Source organism: Perognathus longimembris, chromosome 5 (assembly GCF_023159225.1).
Source record: "Perognathus longimembris pacificus isolate PPM17 chromosome 5, ASM2315922v1, whole genome shotgun sequence".
Lineage (NCBI taxonomy): Eukaryota > Metazoa > Chordata > Mammalia > Rodentia > Heteromyidae > Perognathus > Perognathus longimembris.
In genome coordinates, this window is record NC_063165.1 from 9,721,671 (window position 1) to 9,743,122 (window position 21,452).

Below are 21,452 nucleotides of genomic sequence, written 5' to 3' on the forward strand. Positions count from 1 at the left end.
GGTGGCATGGAGTCATCCCATCCATGGTGAGAAATGTAAGTAGGAAGATCATAGCCCAGGCGGGCCCAGGCAAAACCCAAGATTCTATCTCAAGATAACCACAGTGAATGGTACTGGTGATGTGAGTCAAGAAGTAGACCCATTAAGGTAAGGCAAAGGGCTACTTTCCCAGAGTACTCTTTCCTCACCTCTTAATCCAGTGCAAGTGCCAAAGGTCAGACCTCTTTCCTTATACTTTAACTGTCTTTCATGCTACCGAAACTCTACCTCTGCCTTACAGTCTTGTTTTATTTGTTTGTTTATTCATTCATTCATTTATTATACCAGACCTGGGATTTGAACTCAGGGCCTGGGAATTGTCTCCGAGCTTTTTTTTTTTTTTTTTTTTTTTGCTCCAAGCTAACGTCTACCACAGCTCCACTTCTGGGCTTTTTGCTGGGTAATTGGAGATAAGAGTCTCATTAAGTTTCTTGTCTGGACTGGCTTTGCCTTCAATCCTCAATCTCAGCTTCCTGAGTAGCTAGGATTATAGCCATGAGACACTGGCACCTGAGAGTCCTTATCTAAATGGGAAAGCTAGTGTCACACCAGCTCATAGGGTCAGGAAGTTTTGTAAATGTCAATCACTAAACTCAATGTCTGATGTATAGTAAGGGCTTGGCAAAGATTAGCTCTCATTGGAAATGAAATTCCAGGTTCAAGAGAATGGACAGGTGCTGCCCTTCCTAAGATGGTTCAACTAAGATAATTTTTTTTTTTACTATAATGGTACAAATGCATGCCAATACAACCATTCCCTTTTTCATTTTTGGTGCAGTATTTAAGTTTTTCAAATGAAGTATTCAGTACCTTATTTTTAAATAAGAATTGTGTCACATGATTTAAAGATGAAGATAATGTATGAACACATTATGTAGGCTTAGCTAAGTTGTGATTCCAGTAGTTGATATGTGCTAGTCAATTAAGGATATTTTCCTCTTATGGTGGATTGATTATAACCTATCCCCATAATAAGTTTAACAGACTCTGTATTTTTAAAAATGTATCTTAAAGGCTTAAAGCAGGCAAAACTAAACTGCGCTGTTGAATATCAACATACTGGTGACACTTGGGGAAAAGGTAGGTAGTGGCTGGCTGAAACAAAAATTTCTCATGCTACTCATTTCTTGTTTGGCTTGTTGATTACACCAGTTGTGTGATCATGTGGTGATAACTCATCCTTGCACTCTACACTGAAGGTACTTTTAACTTTGCACCTTAGAAGGCTCTAAAGTGTGCTATTACTATTATGGATGGAATGGGTAATTCCATATTTACTTGTAATTATTTATTAGACTATTAGCTTCAAGAATTGCAGCTACTCTCTGTGATTCTAATAGCTAATATAGTTTGTGAAACAAATCAGATCAAAATAAAATGTAAGTATAATCATGCCATTTAAAATTTGTGGTGATCTCTCATTTCATCCAAATTAAGTCTTTCCTCATAATATCCTATGAAATCTGTAGCCCTGAACACCCATTGCCTGTCTGAATTCCCCGCTACTACTTTTCTCTAATTCTCAACTCTCCTGCCACAGTAGGTTTAGATAAAATTGATGATGTTGATATTGTGAATAGACCAACTGCCAGTAAACCTTCATTTTAAATATCGAATGGCATAGAATGTGAATTCACTTGAATATAGTTTTACGAAATGGCAGGGGCTATAGAGCCAGACTAATTCACTTCAGATTTGGTCATCTAATTGTAAGATGTCTGATTCCTGAGGTCCTGTCTCAGGAACTGTCCTCAGTTTCCTCAGCTGTGACATTTGCATAATAGTAATTCTGATCTTCTTATCTCCTGAGATTGCTAATAGCATTGAATAACATAGCCTATGTAAACACACACACACACACACACACACACACGTCCCTGACATATATAATAAGTAAAAAATGCTTACTATTTTGAGCTATTCCTACTAATAAATAGGAAGGGACTGGGAACGTAAGCCTTTCCTTGACAAAATTTGTGTTGTTTCATTCTTCTAGGGGATTCTTCCCCTGGGAGGGAAAATGGACAGTATCAGTCCAAACTCTTCAGACAGCTGTTGAGATTGTCGAAATACAAATAACTATGGAAAGCAGAAAGTTGTAGTTAGAGGTCAGGCTGTGCCCCTAACACCTTGATTGCTCACTCTAATCCTCTCTTTCTTTATCTTTGATGAACTTCATTTACAGATGGAGTAGCTGAACACTAACATGGGGCAGATCTCCTACATGACTGAATTTCCTTACACTTTTGGTTTGTTATAATAGGAAGCAAAGGAATGAATAAATAAAATCTTTTTTTTTCTTTCAAAGATTCACTACAGCTGCTTTCTGTAGTGCTTTGACAAACAGACTGGTATTGCTACAGAAATTACTGTAAAATGGTTAAGATGTGTGTAATGATATCCACAGTGGTGAGAAATAAAATATATTCGACTATTCTTTTGTAATTTGAAGAAATGTGTTTACGAGTGCACTCTAGTTTTGCTAGACAGTATGTTACCTCACATCCTAGGGATATAAGTAAGCATTAAATTGCCATGCTGGATAAATTTAAAAGTAAATTTTGAGTCATGATTCAAGTGTGTCACAAATCTGTGGTTGTGAATTGGTAGGTTCACAGCTTATGAGATGTGTCATTCCTTCAGACATTTTTCTATTTGATAAATGTTGATTAAGCTCTGCTTCCATGCCAGACACAGCCCTAGGCATCGAGACTTCAGACAAACAGAGGAGAAAATGAAGCTTATTTTTTAATAAGATAGATAAATTATAGAGCTGATAATGGCCATGAGGGAAGCAAGCAGAGCATTGTGGGGGAAGCCAAAGGCAGGGAGTTTAGATCCAAAGAAGAAAATGAACAGATGTAAATTAGGGGAGAGGGAAGCTAAGGGTCCATGATATTAACACACATGGCAGACCACAGTGACTTGGTAGTTCCCAACAAGGGATGAGGGTTTACTTCAGAGCACATTCCACAATGTCTGCAGGCAGTTTGAGGGTGTCCAAACTTGGGAGGAGATATTGCTGACAACTAGTAGACAGACTTCAGAGAAATGGCTAAACTTTGTACAGGATAGGCAACCCAATGAATTCCTAACCCCAAATGTCCTAAGCATGGAAGATGAGGAACCTCAGGCTACTATGAAGACAATGGTGCCACAGAGAAGTTGATTAAGGTTAAGCCAAGACAATGCTCATAGGCCAATAATGTATGAAAGTAAAGTAGACTTACAGAAGGAATATCAGAGGAGAAATCAAGAGTGATCTGAATTCCCAGGTTTAATAGCTGCATAGAAGGTGAAATGAATCTGTAATGCTGTGCCTGTTTTGAAGGATTATTAAAGTTGAATGCATGCATTGAGAAAACGGAGACCAATTTTGAGCAAAGGAAATCGGGGAATTCCTGGTTTAAAGTAATATTCAATATTAGAAAATCATATGGCATCAGCTAACAACAAAGTATGAAGTTGTCTCTAAGAAGTGAGGATTGATAATCCTAAATTAATGATACATTCTCAGTATGCTTTAAAAGCCACTTGGTGGTTTGCCTTTAGTGCTCTGGATGATAAGATAAGGACACCTAAGTACACCCTCTCATCTTGAAGACACAGTTTTAACATTTGAATTGCTTAGCTTTAAGCCAAATCATTTTCCCATTATCTAGTTATCTTCTATGAATGGATTATTATCTAGGTAAGGCAACCAGCCCTCCTATGAAACACAATGCTACATGCTACTATATCATTTTATTATTAACAATGGTGTAAGAATTTAAGCTTAAGATTTTTGGAAAAAGATGGCATACATTCAATTGGGTATTGTTACTCTTAAGATAGTACTATGAAAAATTGCAAATCAAGAGTCACTACCAGGACAGGCATACAGGTCCACACGTGATCCAAACAAACTTCAGCTATGTAAAAGACCCTTTCTCAAAAACATAAAGACAAAACAAAAGGATTGAAAGCATGGCTCAAGTGTAGAGCACTTACCTAGTCTATATAAGGCCCTAGGTTTGATCCTCAGTACCAGAATATTTTAAAAGAGTGATTACTATAGTTATTTCTGGGAAAGCATAACTGGATAACACAAACCTTCTGAAAAGCAGAAAGCAAATGAGTAGAATTTAATAGTCAGTCAATGGGTAAATCACCTACCTCCATGAGCTTTTCTACATGAGCAGTGGAGGAAAGCATTTTAATAAGTAAATACATTTTAGTTTTAAGCTCTATAAAACTCTTAAGCTACAGCTAAGTCTTCTAAATATGCCATTTATTTTCTTCAGGAAATGCAATACCTCTAGCTCTAATGATACTAACAAAGTGCTATTTACTCGTATCTTAAAGGTCATACTATTAAAAAGTAGTAAAATTTGCTTCAGTGGCATTGGCCCAACTATTATTATCATACTACTTATCAGGCCAGTATTGTTGATTCACTTCAACCAAACAAATTCTTTAGCCTCTGCCATTTAGGGACATATTTAAACTAGAATTTCAAATATGATTTGTTTAAGCAAAAGTAAGTTATACTGAGAAGTAAGGGCCTTAGGAGATATGGCATATACGGTAACTCATGCAATCCTCCAATGGTCCTTTTATATTATTATGAATCTCATTTTATAGACGAGAAATGTACATCTTGGAGAATACATCAATCAATGTGGAGTACGTTATGTTGCTGCAACAAGCGCCTCAAACTTACAGTGGGTAAAAACATAAAATTGAATCGTCTGTCATTTTGTTGCTGCTGGTCTGATAACTACTCAGAGAAACTTCGCTGCCTGGAAAAGGAAAATTTAAAGATCCAATCAAGGAATTTTCAAAAGGAGGGCTGAGGCCAAGGCAAGAGGGGTAGACAACATGAAGACGAAAAGGGAGGTGATAGAGTCAATGTGTATGCTACAGCATTCAAGAAAGTAAGGGCCAGGGTGGGGGCAGAGAGCATGTTGAAAGGGGGACATCGATCAGGATATGTTGTATTCATAAACTGCTCTGATAAATGGCAACTCTTTTGTACAACTACTTAAAGATGATTAGTAAAAGTGAAGAAAGAAAGATGGTTTTGTAATTATGTCCCATCCTAGGCTCACAGATCCAGGGATGATTTTCTTACAGATCAACATAGTTTGGATCCCTTTTTCAAAACCTTTTCTTACTAAAAGAAAAATAAATCTCTATGAGATGCCAGTGCAGAACCAGTAAACATGTATATAGAACATTTCCCACAAAGCACAAAGGAAATTAAGCTAGCATGATCAGACCCTGATTTCCCAGGAGACCTGTCCTTGTCCTTCTCCAAACCTACATTGTTAAAATAGCCTATTTCCAGTGTTCAAATGTGACAGTCCGAAGAAATTAAGAAAAGCAGCGCTCTGGAAGCGGCTGCCTCCTCACTTCTGGACTTGTAAATGGAAGCAATTTACAAGACATTATCTTGTGTCCAAATAGGAAAGAGAAAAGAGGCACTATCATCTTCGAATGCTGAAGCTTTTCTCCCCCCGCCCCCCCTTCCTTCTCTCCTTCATCCTTGTCAAGAGTTAAAAACGGGGAGCTCTGATATTCTCTGAAATGTTGCTCTCCAGGAAGACGATTTGCCATCTAGAAATGGGGCGATTTATAGTTGGCCATCTCTGAAGACTTCTCTAAATGGGAGAGCGGGGAGGTTGCTGTCATTTGCAGAGAATAACAAGAGGCTGCCTCTGCTTGGCCCAAGAGGTTAGCGCTGAGCCTTCTAGACTGACTTTCCAGTAGCACAGCTCAAAGTTGAGGCCGAGGGGAGAGGGGCTGCGGAGGAGAGGCTGGATCCGTGGGGCGGGCCCTCAGTGGAAGGGTGGGGCCAGCGAGGGGCGGGGAAAAGCCAGGACCCAGAGGAACCCGAGCGTGGCTTGGCTCCCGGTTAACCTGCCGGAGCCCATTGGGCTTGCTCAGAGCCCTGCACCAACTCACCCACTTCCCTCTCTCCCTTCCAGCTTCGCCTCCCTTCCTCCCCGTCTCTCTCCTTCGCTAGCCGCACGCTGCCACCTAATCCCTGACTTTTGCATCCGACCAGGGGGCGAAGGAGGAAGACGTTTGTGCGAATTGGGGTAGCAACTTTGCTCCGCGGGTCCCTGCGCTCCGCCAGCAAAAGCGCGCTCACCCTGCCCGCTCCGAGCTTCATGGAGGAGGCGGAGGAGGGGCCGTGATGGGCTAGCGACGGGAGCACTGCCTGGCGAGCCCGCTCCGCGTTCCCACGCCGGTTCCCTCCATTCTCGCTCCACCGGGAGCGCTCCGGGTGCAGACCCCCCCCGAGCCTCCGGGGAGGATGAGGCGGGGAGCCAGCCCGAGTGGAGAGCATCTCGCGGCCGTGCAGCCACGATCGTGTCTCAGCATGAAATAAGAAGCGAGGATGATGGGGCGCTGTACGGTCCTCGCGCAGCCCGGGCTGTGGACCAGGGACACCAGCTGGACCCTGCTCTATTTCCTCTGCTACGTCCTCCCGCAGACCGCCCCTCAAGTACTCAGGATCGGTGAGTGAGCCTGCCAAAGCGCCCCCCAGGGCTGCCTGCTGGGGTGGGGACTCGGTGGCTCCCTGTGGCCAGCGCTGGCACCGCGGGTCCGGGGTGAGGCGGTGCGCTCCAGCGCGGGGACCACAGTCGGGGATGCTGGATGTCACTAATGCCCCGGAAGGCGCTAGGAAAAGGGAGGGGGGGCGATCCTTGGCTGCTTTCTTTCTGGCATCTGTCCTCCCCCCCCCCAGCCCCCCTTCTCCTGGAGGTACACTTGGCGGGTTTTTTCAGTCCCTGGGAATGTAGGCAGACATGCGGGGATGCCGGCTTCTCTGGGTTGGCACCCTATTCTAGGCAAGAGGTCAAGAGGCGCCGCGCGCGGCAGCCTCTGGAGTGGGGCGCCGGGCTGAGGTCTCCCAGCCCGCACCATGGACGTGGACCGTCCACAGCGCGGGTCTCCCGGCCCCGCTGACCTCGGCCTGAGTGGGCACGCCAGCCCCATGGGATCCGAGGCCACTGGGGAGGGGGCTATCCCCGAGCCTGCCAGCCCAACAGCCTCCAACTTTCCTAAGTTGTCTTCTTCTAAAGGGTGCCCACAAAGTCCACGAGGGTCTGTTCCTGAGGACTTGAGGGTTTGTGGCGCGGAAACAGGGCAAACCCTCATTTCGCCTCTAAGTTTCCTTCTGGTCTCCAAATCCTCCCAGAGAACGTGACAATTTAGTCCCCAATCCAGCTAATGTCCTAGGAGACCGAGCTTTGAACTCGAAAAGAAGTAAAATGAGATTTCTGGAAGGCAAAGTGCCCACAAGCAAGCTTTGTTCAGTGGAGGCACTGGGTGATTTTCAGGCTTTAAGAGTTGACAGTGCTTATTCAGCTTTTTTTCTTTTTCCCCTTTCAAAGTAAAACCAGTATTTTTTTTTAAGTGTCAATGTGCCCTCTTTCCTGGTCAATTCTCACGTATGTAGTCACAGGAGAGACACGTGTGAAGTCCCCACATCACACCGGGCTTACAGGTTCTCCCTTCTTCCACTTGAACCACAGGAGTGAAGTCCGGAGCTCCGAGAGCTTCTGTCTCACTCCCTCTCTAGGAATTGATTGAACTGACAAGAAATATGCTCCACACACTATGATAGTGAGTGCACTTGAACTATCTCAGTAACTCCACCAGTTATGACCTTCAACTAGTAGACGTCTTGCGTTAAAATAATAATAACAATAATAAGGTTCTGATGGCTTTTACTTTATAATTATATCACTATCCATGCTATTTCTCCCCAAATAGAAGTTCACTCCTTGGATTGCATTTTCTCCAGACATGTGAAGTCTAGGTGTCAAGAAACGGAAAAAAAATCAAATATTATCTTTTACTATACAGACTTAATGTTTTTTTTTCTGCTGTGGAAAATAATACATGTTGGTCAAACAGTTGAAACTCTGTACTGAATTCTAAAATGGCTCTTGAAAAAAATTACCACTACTCACATTTTAAAGATGCTTTGCCTGAAATCTGTTCAAGCTTTAGTCTCCGGGATTGGGATGGAATCAATTGTACTCTTGTGAACAATATAAGTAATGAGTAAAAGTTACAATTTGAAATGCCCGTTAACTTAATCGGTGGTTTTGTGTATTTTAAACTTGGAAATTACAAGTCTTAGAGATTTTAGAAACAGCTATGTCTGCCAATCTCTCTTCCTATACAACATGGGCAAGGTTGCATTTTCCTTTCCTTCATCTCGCAAAGCTGAAACACATGAGGACACACAAGAATGTTTTTAAGACATATTTTTCACAGATATGAGTGTGCATCTAAGTTGCAAAATCAACCATTTGAAAGTAGCGATTCACTGACCTGTTAACATATAAGCCCCAAGATAATGGAATTCCCCCCACCCCCAAAGAAGTTGAAATGCATAAAGTGAAATCACTTGCTCTGGTATTGTTTCCATTCAGTACAAATGTCTCACTGCTATGGCCGTGGGTGACCTGTGGTTGGCCTGGGCACCAATAGCCAGAATGTACCTAAGGATGGATACATACTTTTTAAGTGGATAATTGAGCCCCCGGGTGACCAGCTTTTGCTCTGAAGACAATTGCTTTTAAAGTGAGTGTGTTCTATCAGTTTGGTTCAACAGTGAATCAAAACTGTCGGTGAGCAGGTGTGTGCCTGCATGTTCTGTGTGTGGAAAATTAAATTGTGTTCTTTTTCATCTCTTGAACTTTCTCTTCTGAAAGCCCACCAACTCTGCAAACCAACAGAAAGGGACTCTTGGGTAACTTGCACGTCTTTTATTTTTCTTTTTCTAACCACTTGAAATATTCTGAGGTTAAGGTTAACATAAGGCACTTAGTATTATTCTTATGTGGAGAAGGTATTCAAATGTTTGAATGATTTGGTCCCTTGTCTACTTGCCTTGCAGACGTGTCTGCTTAAACTTCAGTTATTGAGAAAAGATAGAACATTTAGCTTAAAATGCACACAAAATAAATATTTTTCAAGCAATTGAAAGTGCATACATTCATGGTTCTAGCACATATTGTGAACATATATTAAAGCAAAATCTTAGGGTTACAATTTTATGCAGAAGCTAATAGCCACAAATGGGGTCCTTTGGGGTATGGTACCTGAAAAGTAAGTATTACACTGGAGACGTGTTCCAGAAAATTACATAGATGAGAAATAGAGATGGCTGTTGAGAATTTTCAGAGAATGCTGAGAGCAATCCTGGTGCTACAGATACATGAGTATATGTCAGTAATACATTAGAATCACATACTTTTAGTTGGATTGTGAGTTTTACCATCTCAGACATCCTACTACATGCAGAGTCAACTTGTTACTCCTGGGTAGAAAAGAATTTATTCAATTTTAGTATATGGTTGTCCATTACCATTAATGGAAGGAAAACCTCCATGTAAATATACAACTTCTAAAGTACATGTGTCATATTTACAATAATAACACAAAGACACATCAAATGGTGTATCACTCTCTTGCTCTGCACATATATGTGTGTGTATACATATGTATATACATATGTATTCACAAAGTGGAAGTGAAATCATAGGAGTAAGATTAACTTTTGTCTTGTATATGAATTTATCTGATTTTTTGTTACTAGAGTTCGGGAAGGGGAAAAGGAAGCACAGAAATGGTGGAACAAAGGGTGAACCAATTCAGCAGTGATACTCACTAGAAGCTATGTTGGAAATGAACTTTACAACTTTGGAGGGTAGGAGAGACAGGAGGGGAAGAACTGGGAGAAAATGAGGGAAGGGGTGACCTTGTTCAAAGGAAATGTAATTACCTGACTCATGTAACTGTAACCCCTCAGTACATCACCTTTACAATAAATGTTTTTTAAAAAGAGAAGAGTGATTGGTACTACATATATATTATATATAATATGTACATATACATGTGTATGCATATGTGGGTATATATGGGATATATATTATATATAGTCATAGAAGTATAAGGTAGAGTTTATACATATATATGTACATATGTGGGTCTATGTGAAATATTTGTGTGTTTATATATGTGTAGTCATAGAAATGGGAGTGAAAGCATGGTATTAAGCCTAGAGTGAAGAGTGGTTGGTACATCTATATGATATATATAATCATACATCATATGATATATCATCTATATGATATATATATCCACATATATATCCACATATATATGTGAGTGCAGGTTTATATGTAGGCATATATGGTGTTTATATGTGTGTGTATATGTATATGCGTATGTATATAAAATATTCATAGTTGTGGAAGTAAAAGCATGGTATTAAGAGTAGACTGTAGATTGGTTGGTAACCAAGCTTTGACTTCACAGGACTGAACTTGGATCTGCACATACTAAGCATGTGTTTACAATTCCCAATGACAGATATATAATTTCAGCAGGCTTTTGTATCTCATCTGAGAAACTGAATTAAAACCATTGCTAGCCTCAGTGTGTCATTAGTAAAATAATTAATAGAAGTAGAACATGAAACTGAATATAATATATCTGTGAGGAATATTTACATATGTTAGTTGCAGCATTGCTATATTTCCTATTATTTTATGATTTATATTTTTGAACCAGGGCCTAAAAGTTGATATTACATAGTTTTATAAGAAAATTAAAAACCAAAGATGGTAGATGGTAGAGGACAGGTGGTAGAGGGCCAGCCTTGAGTCATATAATGAAAAATATTGAGGAAACTTACATGAACAGTATGGAAAGTCATCATGACAATACTAATCATTAAAATGTCTTTACTTCCTTAGGAGAGGTCAGGATATATTTTACATCAATTAGTGTATTGTGTCATCATTTAAGTATTTTTTAATGCAAGATACTCAAAGATCCAAGTAACATCAGTATTTTCTCATAGTTTTTCTTGAATAGATAAAGCCCTAAAGTCCTGCAATTCAGTTCTTTGAGAATTTAATCCTTTCATTGAATTGCGATTTATTTTCATTCAACAAATAGGCTTTCTTTTTGCTCCTCTATCAGGAGTGAGACATAAATCTAAGGGTGATGCATTCAACACTATGAAAAAAAAAAGAGCAGGTGCACCTGTCCCTTTGAAGCTTTTGTTCCAATGACTTAAAAATCTGTTACCACTTTAATTTTTCATCAGACATTTAATGAAGACACTTGATAAATTTGTCAGCTACTATTGTTGAAGAGTTTTCAGTTCATGTTCTGCCTTTGATTTATTATATCAGTTGCATAGTGAACAGGGAACCGTTCTAGGGTCCTAAATGCCTAATGTCAGATAGTGAATGTCAGACAGTGAACAAGGATCAGAAAGTAGTCATTGTTTAGGAAGGTCAATTGGGCTTGAAGGAGACTCATTGTAAGATAGACAAATTCTTTGGAAAACATACTGGTCCTTCCATTAGCGTGAAAGCCCATTGGTCCTTGACTGAGCTATGAAAAGCCTGTGATAGATCCATCAACAGAGATTTCCAGGCTAATGTTAACACAATTCTGCATATGTGCAGATGATTTGCCTGTTTTATCTTCATTATTCATTTATTAAATTAGTACTGACGAACTAATATGGACACTCCATAGATCTCAACTTATCTTCTTTCCTTGTATGGTTTGTGATCTACAGTGTTCAAAAGCATGATAAAAGTAGGATTTTGAGTCTTTGTATAAGACAAATTGCTTATAGGCAGTTGGAATAAGAAGCTTGTCATTTTGAATTCAAGTTTTAACCTCTTTACATTTAATTACACTGTATTGCCGTGTGTGGATTTTTGTATGCATTTACTTAGCTGTGCATAATAAGTTGCCATCAGATATAAGAGAAATGAGTAATTCTTATTTGTAAATTTGGAATAACTAAGTAACAAAGTGAATATGGGTTAGAGTTGAGGTAAATAGAAAGAAGGAAAGTTGCTACTATCAATGGGCACTTCAGAATTTCTCTTTAAGAAGGGCTAAAGGACTGCACTAAAATTAGTAAGGAAGTCTCTCAGTACATGCCTAGCTAACCTGCTGTAATCTAGTCAGATTGTACAGTTTTATGAGATTGTTTTTCAGGAAGACTGATAAAGCTGGTGGCAGTGAGTCCCAATAGCATTCTAGTATTCTTTTGTGGTTTCACTGATAGTCATATAACCTAGAAAGATTATTGATGTTTGTTTTGTTAGATTAGAAGACTGAAGGCAGATTCCTGGTAGAAGGACCTTCAAATTTCTAACTGCTTTAAAAAAATGGATTGAGATGGGGGAGAGGGAAATGGGGAGGGGGGAAATGAGGGAGGGGGTAACAAGTTTGATAAGAAACCTACTCACTGCCTTATGTATGAAACTGTAACCCCTCCATACATCACTTTAACAATGAAGAAATGAAAGAAGAAAAAAATGGACTGAATTTGAAAGGATTATTTAAACTTCTTGTCTAGTTTTGCACCTCGAAAGGTAAATAATAACAAATTCACCAATTTGATGTAAAGATAAAAATGATCATAGATAAGTTGCAAAAAATAGCATGAGCTTTAATCAAAATACCTCTTTTCTCTTCTATTAGTGAATTGGGCTGGAGACATATCTAGGACTAGCAATTGATCTGATGACGTGTGGGAAAATATCTTCAGATTCAGATAAAGTATACTTGTATATTGAACATCAGAATTAAAAATTGCTTCTTTTATCTCTTTTTTCTTAATTATCAGGAAGCTCTTATTTGAATCATGACTATTAATTTCTCAGTGAGTTGAAACTTCTAGGACACAGGAAAGGAAATATTAGCTAAGAAAACTCCTGAAAGTTGGTGATCTCGAAACTCATGCCACAAAGCTTGCTGTTTATTGAATATAACCCAGATCCTTCTTCCATTTTGTTTCAGAATTCTTTAATAAAGGCTTTAAAGTAGTTTTAGTTTAATTCCCATGGCTATCTGTTATGCCTCTATCAGAAAGAATGGCATTGCCCCATTCATAAGGAAATGGAAGAACTTGGAAAAAATTATGCCAAGTGAAGTGAGCCAGACCCAAAGAAACATGGACTCTATGGTTTCCCTTATAGGGAATAATTAGCACAGGTTTAGGCTAGTCACAGCAGAGGATCACAAGAGCCTAATAGCTATGCCCCTATAAACACATAAAATGATGCTAAGTGAAATGAACTCCATGTTATGGAAATGAGTGTTATATCACTGTTGTCATTACTTTCAACATGCCATGTGAAACCATAGCTTCTTTTGTTGATGATCCTCTTGTATCCCTTCCTATGGTTGTACTCACGCTATCACTGTATCTCATTTGAATACACTGGATACTGTATATACTGGTATTAGAACTAGGGAAGTGAAAAGGAATATCAAAATAGAGAGACAAAGGATAAAAAGACAAAGGATTCCAAAAGCAATATTTGCAAAACCATTTGGTGTAAACCAACTGAAGAACTCATGGGGGGAGAGGGAAAGGGGGAGGGGAGGGGGGAATGAGGGAAGAGGTAACAAACAGTACAAGAAATGTACCCAAGGCCTAACATATGAAACTGTAACCCCTCTCTGTACATCAATTGGACAATAAAAAACTATTTTCAAACTATATTTTAAAACATGGATATAAAGCCATGTGTGGGTACATGTAATTTCTTTCACTTAAAATATAATGTAGTTCTTATAGAAAATTTGTTTTTATGAACATGATATTTTGTATAACCCTACATAAACATACTTATGAAATCTAAGATAGGATTAGCTATGAATTGGAATTAAGAGACATCAACAGTGACTAGTGGAAGGCAATTTATACTGACCTTAAATTAGTGTCACAGAAAGAACCGGTCAGTAGCTTGAGACTACTTTCTCTGAACTTTCTCAATCACTGCCTGTCTTTTATACATTGGTTGACTACATACATGTGAAAGACCAACCCATGCTACAGCATTTGTGAAATTACTAGTGCCTTACCTTCCTGACTGTGAAAAGCAAAACAGGAAATCGAATAACATATGGAAGTCTATTGACATTCTCTACAATTTCTACTGAGTAGCATTTTAAAAGTTGAAAATATAGATTTTCAACCAATATTGCATATTTATTTTCATTTTATAAATATCTGATGCTTGTTTGTTATTGGCAACAGTTTTCAACCTGGAAATTGCAATCACATTCTTACGATTTTCATTTAAAAATTCAAACGAGAATGTATTGAAGTGTAGTATTTATGACACTGAGAATTCAAGAGTATTGACAATAACAAGTCTACTCTATTTACTATATATGCATGAGTATAGTTCTTGGCTCTGTCCACTGCACAGGCCTGGAACAATGATATCCCTAAAACAACAAGACTATCTGGCATCTAGGATTCCTTGAAGAAATAAATGATTCTAAAACAAGGGGGATGAAGAATGCACATGATCCAGTAATATATTGTAATGCCAAAATTAAGGAGATTTTCTCCAAATATCATAGACGGATATGCTAATAAAGGCATGAGCCAAATGACTGGCCTCTCTTAAGTTTATACTAATAGATAAATGAGGAAAGAAAGAAGAAAATGGAATAAATGAAGGAAGGAAGGGAGAAAAGCAGGAAGGAAGGAAAAATGGAGGAAAGGAAGAAAGGAAGGAAGGAGAGAGGGAGGGAGGGAAGGACAGAAGGGAGGAAGGGAAGGAGGGAGGGAGGGAGAAAGGGAAGGAGGGAGGGAGGGAGGGAGGGAGGGAGGGAGGGAGGGAGGGAGGAAGGGAGGGAGGGAGAGAGAACAAATTCCCTTAGCAGAAGAGGAAAGGTCAGTGAGAAAAAGGTCAGATGAAGGTCAGTGTCAAACAGGGAACTGGTGTCTCACACCTCTAATCCTAGCTACTCAGGAGGCTGAGGGAGTGAAAGCCAGCCTAGATAGGAAAGTCCATTAGACTTGTAATAAGCACCAAAACAACCAGAAATGGAAGAGTGGTTCAAGTGCTAGAATGCTAGCCTTGAGCAAATTGAGCTCAGGAAGAGTGGCCAGGCCCTGAATTCAAGCCCCCAAACCAGCACACACTAAAAATATCTACTAGCACTGGAGATGGGAGGCCATGAGGCACATGGACTTCACTTATCTGTTCTTCCTCCCTCAATCTGGAACCACATTCTCATGTAGGAAAGGGGAATACTCTACAAAACACCTGGCCAAAAATCATCGAGAATCAACGTCATTCAACCGTAAAGGAAAATCTGGGAAACTGTGACTGCCAAAGGAAGCCTAAATAATAACTAAGCACAATGTGTAAATATCATGTAATATCTAACAGGATTCTACAGCAGAAAATGGCATGGCATAGAAACAAAGCACACTCTATACAATTGAATTCTCCTTAATAATAATGAGTCAATAGGAAAACATTTTTTAGAAATATACCACATTAATTTAACATGGTAGTGTTAAAATAAATGTGGAAGATGGAAAAAAGCTTGGTACTATTTTCTCTACTTTTCCATTAACCTAAAATTGTTTTAAGAGTGAGCCTCTTAAAAAATTAAGGGTTGTTACTTTGCTGCTATTATCTATAGTATAGAAATATCTAATTAAATCAAGAGATATGAAAGGAAAACATTTGTCCATAGTATACAGCATGCTATATGATGAATTTTCTAAGAACATCACTAAAGACAATGATCTTTAATGTTATAATGCCATTAAATAAATATGGTTTATATAGAAATTGTTATTGACTCATACGCGATGAGTTTATATCTTCCTTATTATTCTCCAGTGAGTTTATAGAAAATCAGGTGTTTGCTACTTCTATCCACTAGCATCTTGGTTTCCAACCATTATATGCCTTTTGTACTTAATTAAATACAATTTAACTTTGAGTATTGATTCAAGCATTGTAACATAGTCTGTTAAAGGCATTGAGTACCAACGTCCTTGAATGGAAAATTATAGCAAACTGTTTGCAAGAATTCCTTTCTTAGCAAAATTGTTTAAATATGCTTTTAAAAATCAATACCTAATTCCCAGAGCTGGTAAAGTACTTCACAATTCAAATCAGAGCAAGAATGGTGAGAAACAGTGTATTTTTAAAATAAGAACTCAATTACAACTTTTCGGGATTTCCTTTTCTTTCTTTTTTTTTTGAATTTTAAACTTCAAAAATGTATGATTACATATTTTGGCAGTTTTTGAGCAGAAGTTGCATTCTGATGACTTGGCTGTATTTATATTTTATGAAATGTGATTGTACTTCATTTCCTAGTAAGCTAGAGCCATCTTTCAAGTCTAAAGGCAACATTTGGCTTTTGAATCCTGGGTAGTAAGTGTTCCTTTTGTTCTCAGGATATATGTGAACCCTAAGGCAGTTTCTATACATGCTCACTGAATTGGTAAAAATCTTTATGAACCATTGTAAATGTTCAATAGGAGCAAATGGTTAAGAAAAGAACGGTACAGACTTAAGAAATGGAAAATCCATTCTATATGATCCTTACAATGAAATTCATGTATTAAAATAGAAGATAAAAACAGCATATGATTATAGAGCATGATGTATGGTTTTCACCTATGCTGGATTTGAATTCATGCAATCCATTCTTGCTTATGGATGAGAACTGTTAGTGAATTCAGAAGGAATCCCATTTGTCTTAAGGCATTGGGAGTGACTATCTTATTTTATTGCCTATTTTTTGTTCTTTTTCTAATTTAAAAATGCTTTGTTAAAGCTAGCCATGCTGTAGAATGAATTCTATGCTACTGAAGCCGTTGTTTGCATGCAGATTGTCTCAGTGAAAAGAGCCCTACAATGGGTATATTTCCAGTGTTGGTGATTCTTTCTCATATCACATAATCTCTCAGTGACCCACTCCCTTGTCTGTCTCCTAGTAGCTGGTGGTGAGCAGCATGGTGTGTGGGTATATCACTTAATCTCTTCCAATCTCTAATCCTTTACATTGTCTGCTCTGCTTTATCGTCATTGAATCATTCAAAGATGCTGTTACATGATGTGCTACTGTCTGGTATTTAACATTTGTACTTCTGCAATTAAGGGTGCAGAACTTTTTTTGCTTCTGTGTAATTAAATTCAGATAGGCACAAATGACCATTAAGGTCCTCATTTCAATTGAAAACATACACATATCGATTGTAGAGGCACATGCTTATAATCCCAGATGCTGGGGATGCAAAGATAGAAAGACATGGTTGGATGCCAGCCAAGGCAAACGCATTAGGCTGAAAAACAAATGGAAAAAAAATAGTAAAGGGAGCTATGATTCAGTGGTAGAGTGCTTGCAAAGAAGCAAAAGATCTCCCAGTTCAATACCCAACATCACCAAAAGGACTAAAGACTAAAGTGCATTTTCTTATAAATCTTCCTTCTCTCTTCCTATGGAGATCAAAGATCCTTGGTTTTGGCAGGAGGCTGATGGCTCATATCTGGAAGCCCAGCACTCATGAGACTGAGATCTCAGGATCATGTTTCAAAGTCAGCCCCAGCAGGAAAGTCACTGAGATTCTGATCTCCAATTACCTACCAAAATGCCAAAGGTGAAGGGGGTGGCTCAAGTGGTAGAACATTAGTGTTGACCAAAACAGCTCCAGATCAGTGCCCAGGCCCTAAATTGAAGCCTCAGGATGGGGATGGGAATTGGGGTGGGGTGGGAGGGGGTAGGGAGGGGGAGGGGGGAGTTCCCTGGCTTTTGAAAGCAGTATTTACTTGCTGTTACTTCTCCATGACATCCATAAGTGTAACTTACCCTGTTCTCAACCACTGTATGTTTCTCACATCCCTGACAAGGAAGCCTACCTTACTACCTTTTACACTTCAATGTAGCACATTCTTTATTTTGTTTCCTGCTGTGAACCCATCACTCCCCCAAAGTCAAATTCCTGATCCACATAGCAGCATGCAGCTCCCAATTACCTCCTGGCCTTACTTGTTATCCAGTATCTGTCCAAGTATATTCAGCCTGGGCCTCCATCTTGATTCTCCTGGAAGCACCCGAGTGGCAAAGCTTACATCTTGCCTCTTCACTCTCCCGTACCCAACAGGAGCCAGCTTGGGCTCTGCCTGAGATGAGAGATTCTCTTGTCCTACTACCATCACTCTTTACTGGGAAGAAGGGGAAAGGGAGCTGAATTCTTACAGTATTGCACATTTGCTGGAATACTGATGTTCTGGCTAGAAACACACCAACACTATTGAAAGCCAAGCTTTTAAAGTTACAATCAAGAAACAAAACAATAGTAGCAAAATCATTAATTTCAGTTTTCTGGCTTTTGTAACAGAAAGCCTAAGTTATTTGTCTGCTATCTTTGCTATTCTTTCTGTCTTTGTTTCTCTTTCTCTCTTTATGCTTGTGCATACACTACTAATGAAGATACCTCATAGGAAAGAATGTATAAACATGTACGTGTGTACTTCTATAATCATTCTATTAGTTTATATAAATGCATTGCATACAGATCTTGTCACATATATTTATTATAAACATCACATTCAAAGCAATACATATTTTTATATAATATGTACAAAATACATAAGTATATATAGAGAGAGGTTTATACTATTATAGATTTCTTTTACTGTATACAGAAATATATACTACTATGTACTATTATATATTTCTTTTACTATATATCCAAATATATACTATATAGTGTATATATATATACTGCATATATTCATATATAAATATATATATGTGAAGATTCTCGGGTACTTTTTTCTCCTGTGATTTATCTAGTATACCTGTGAGAAAATCATATATGAACTATTAGTTTATATAAATGCATCGCATACAGATCTTGTCACATATATTCATTATAAACATCACATTCAAAGCAATACATATTTTATATATAATACGTACAAAATACATAAGTATATATAGAGAGGTTTATACTATTATAGATTTCTTTTACTATATACAGAAATATATACTACTATGTACTATTATTTATTTCTTTTACTATATATCCAAATATATACTATATAGTGTATGTATATATACTGCATATATTCATATATAAATATATATATATGTGAAGATTCTCGGGTACTTTTTTCTCTTGTGATTTATCTAGTATACCTGTGAGAAAATCATATATGAACTATTACTAAATTGTGAATAACTAGGAAAAGGCAGTGGGGTAAGCGTCCAGTGTTTGATTCTAGGGGTAGAAATGGAGAGAAATGAGAGTGGGAGGCAAGGCAGAGGGACACATAGACCATAACATCTTGTTATGTCTCTACGATGTTCTCAAGGTATGATTGCATTTGGAAGATGTGTTTTGTGGCCTATAATAAAATCCCCCTGCTGGTCAAATTGAACAACAGGAAAGGCATGACATCATCTAGGGCCCAATTAACAGGAAAGGATTGATGATAGCTTGTTACCTCTGTGAAGCATTTCTCAAAAGTACACAGTCCAAAACTATAAAGAAAATACTTCGAGGAAGAATAATGGTTTAGTAGAAAAATGCCAGAAAAATTGTTATCAACAATCAGCTTAAAAATCTTAGTGTGATCTTCTTGGAATTTTAACTAAATTTATAATTAAACGGGAAGGAAAAAGGAGTAAGACCCAGAAATCCCTCTAAACAAGATATAGAAAGTATATAAATATTTAAAACATTGAAAATATTTCTGCATATTTTTACAGGTTTCATTATGACATGTTCATACAGGCCTATAATGGAATTTAATTGTATTTACTCCTTAATGTCATACATAAATATAAATAAATAAAATATTTAAGGCCGTTATCCTTCAAATATTTGAAAGCTCAATGTTCTCATTTAACAGATAAAAAAAATCAAAGCCCAATAAACTAAATAGGAGCCACATGAAATAACTAGGAACCCATGAAACTACATACCTCCTTGTCAATATTATTTTCTTACAATTTTATTTTTCTTATGTAACTCATTTTAGAAGAATTAAAGATACATCTTTGAATGAGTGAGAAATAGTAATGAGCAAAGAAAACACATAAAAGTTTCAGAAGACAAGAATTATGGGACTAGTCAGTATGATTTTATATACCAAAATATTTTTTGTAGAAATAATTCTGTTTTGAGGTATGTCAAAATAAAGACAGTAGGGGCTGGGGATATGGCCTAGTGGCAAGAGCGCTCCCCAGCACCACATATACAGAAAATGGCCAGAAGTGGCGCTGTGGCTCAAGTGGCAGAGGTCTAGCCTTGAGCAAAAAGAAGCCAGGGAGAGTGCTCAGGCCCTGAGTCCAAGGCCCAGGAATGGCCAAAAAAAATAAAAAAATAAAAAAAATAAAGACAATAAAGGAAATGGAGTGAAGGATCATATTTGGCAGGGAGCATTATAATGGTGCCAAGTAAATAGAAATTTTATCATTCGGAGCTATTATCAATAAACAAATCTTAACAGAAAGTCAGGAAACTATAATTTTAATTTTAATATTGTAAACTTTTGTTATATGCATATATACAGTTTCAAGGGAGTGTCCTCGAGAGAAATAAATGCATGGCATTCATAATGCATAGACTTCTCTAAATTCTCTCAAATTTACCTGTATAATAGGTACTGTAGGTCTGAGCATGCATAAATTGAAATCATATAGAGTAGGCTTATAGTACGGTCACAAAAATTACTATTACATAAGTTACCAAAAACTAGATCTCATTTCATGCTCTGTATCTTGAATAATGTGGATGCATGACTCATTTTTCCCACAATGCCATTCTACCCCTACTAGACATTTTCACTTCAATAATGCACAATGTATTTCCTTTTTGCCGTGGGAGCATTTACATAATTTTATCATGTTTTGGGGTACCATTTGCGTTTTGGAAAACATATTGTTGCAAAATCAATGATAACAAAGTATCGAGCAGATCCCACAATAAACTCAACTGGGAATAATGTACCTACTGGACCCCACTGGGACCTTCTTTGTATAAACTGGGCATGTAGGAAATCAAAATTTTTCTGTTTGAAATTACTTTTGATTTTTGTAATTTATCATGCCTTGTCTATATTTGGTCAAGACCATTTGACTAAGGTGGGATGACAATGATGTCAACATTTCTGGTTGACATAAGTTGATGGATGTGCAGAAATGGCGTCATATTCAAAAAGATTCAAAAAAATTAAAAGTAGCAATTGCAAATGAGTGGTATAAAGCACAGTAATTTGGAGCACTTAGTCTTGTACTGCCATAATATTTTTATTACTCAGATAGAACTGGAATGATTCAAGCTAATGTTGTCCTTTGCTAAGTGCATGCACATACATGCACACGTGTGTGCATGCATGTGTGCACACACAAGGAGAGAAAGGCTGAAGAATAACATGTAACACTCAGTGTGTGAGAATTTCATAAACCATCAGAAAGGAAGCTCACAGTGTGGGGTTAGAGATTCATATTCCCACACAATGTCAGATATCAGGAAAGTGAGGTAAGGTAGAAATTCAGGATTAATATGTTCCTTATAAACAGCAGTATTG

The 21,452-nt window shown here is 38.0% G+C and overlaps 1 protein-coding gene across 12 annotated transcripts in view; it reads left to right on the forward strand.

Annotated features, from left to right (window-relative positions):
* Nucleotides 1-6,427: 6,427 nt before the first annotated feature.
* Nucleotides 6,428-21,452, forward strand: part of Grik1 (glutamate ionotropic receptor kainate type subunit 1) — a 369,068-nt gene continuing 354,043 nt past the window's right edge. For all 12 annotated transcript variants that reach the window (XM_048346335.1, XM_048346337.1, XM_048346342.1 and 9 more), the window contains exon 1: nucleotides 6,428-6,545. In XM_048346335.1, coding sequence (XP_048202292.1) covers nucleotides 6,428-6,545 — 118 coding nt within the window. The remainder of the gene's footprint in view (nucleotides 6,546-21,452) is intronic.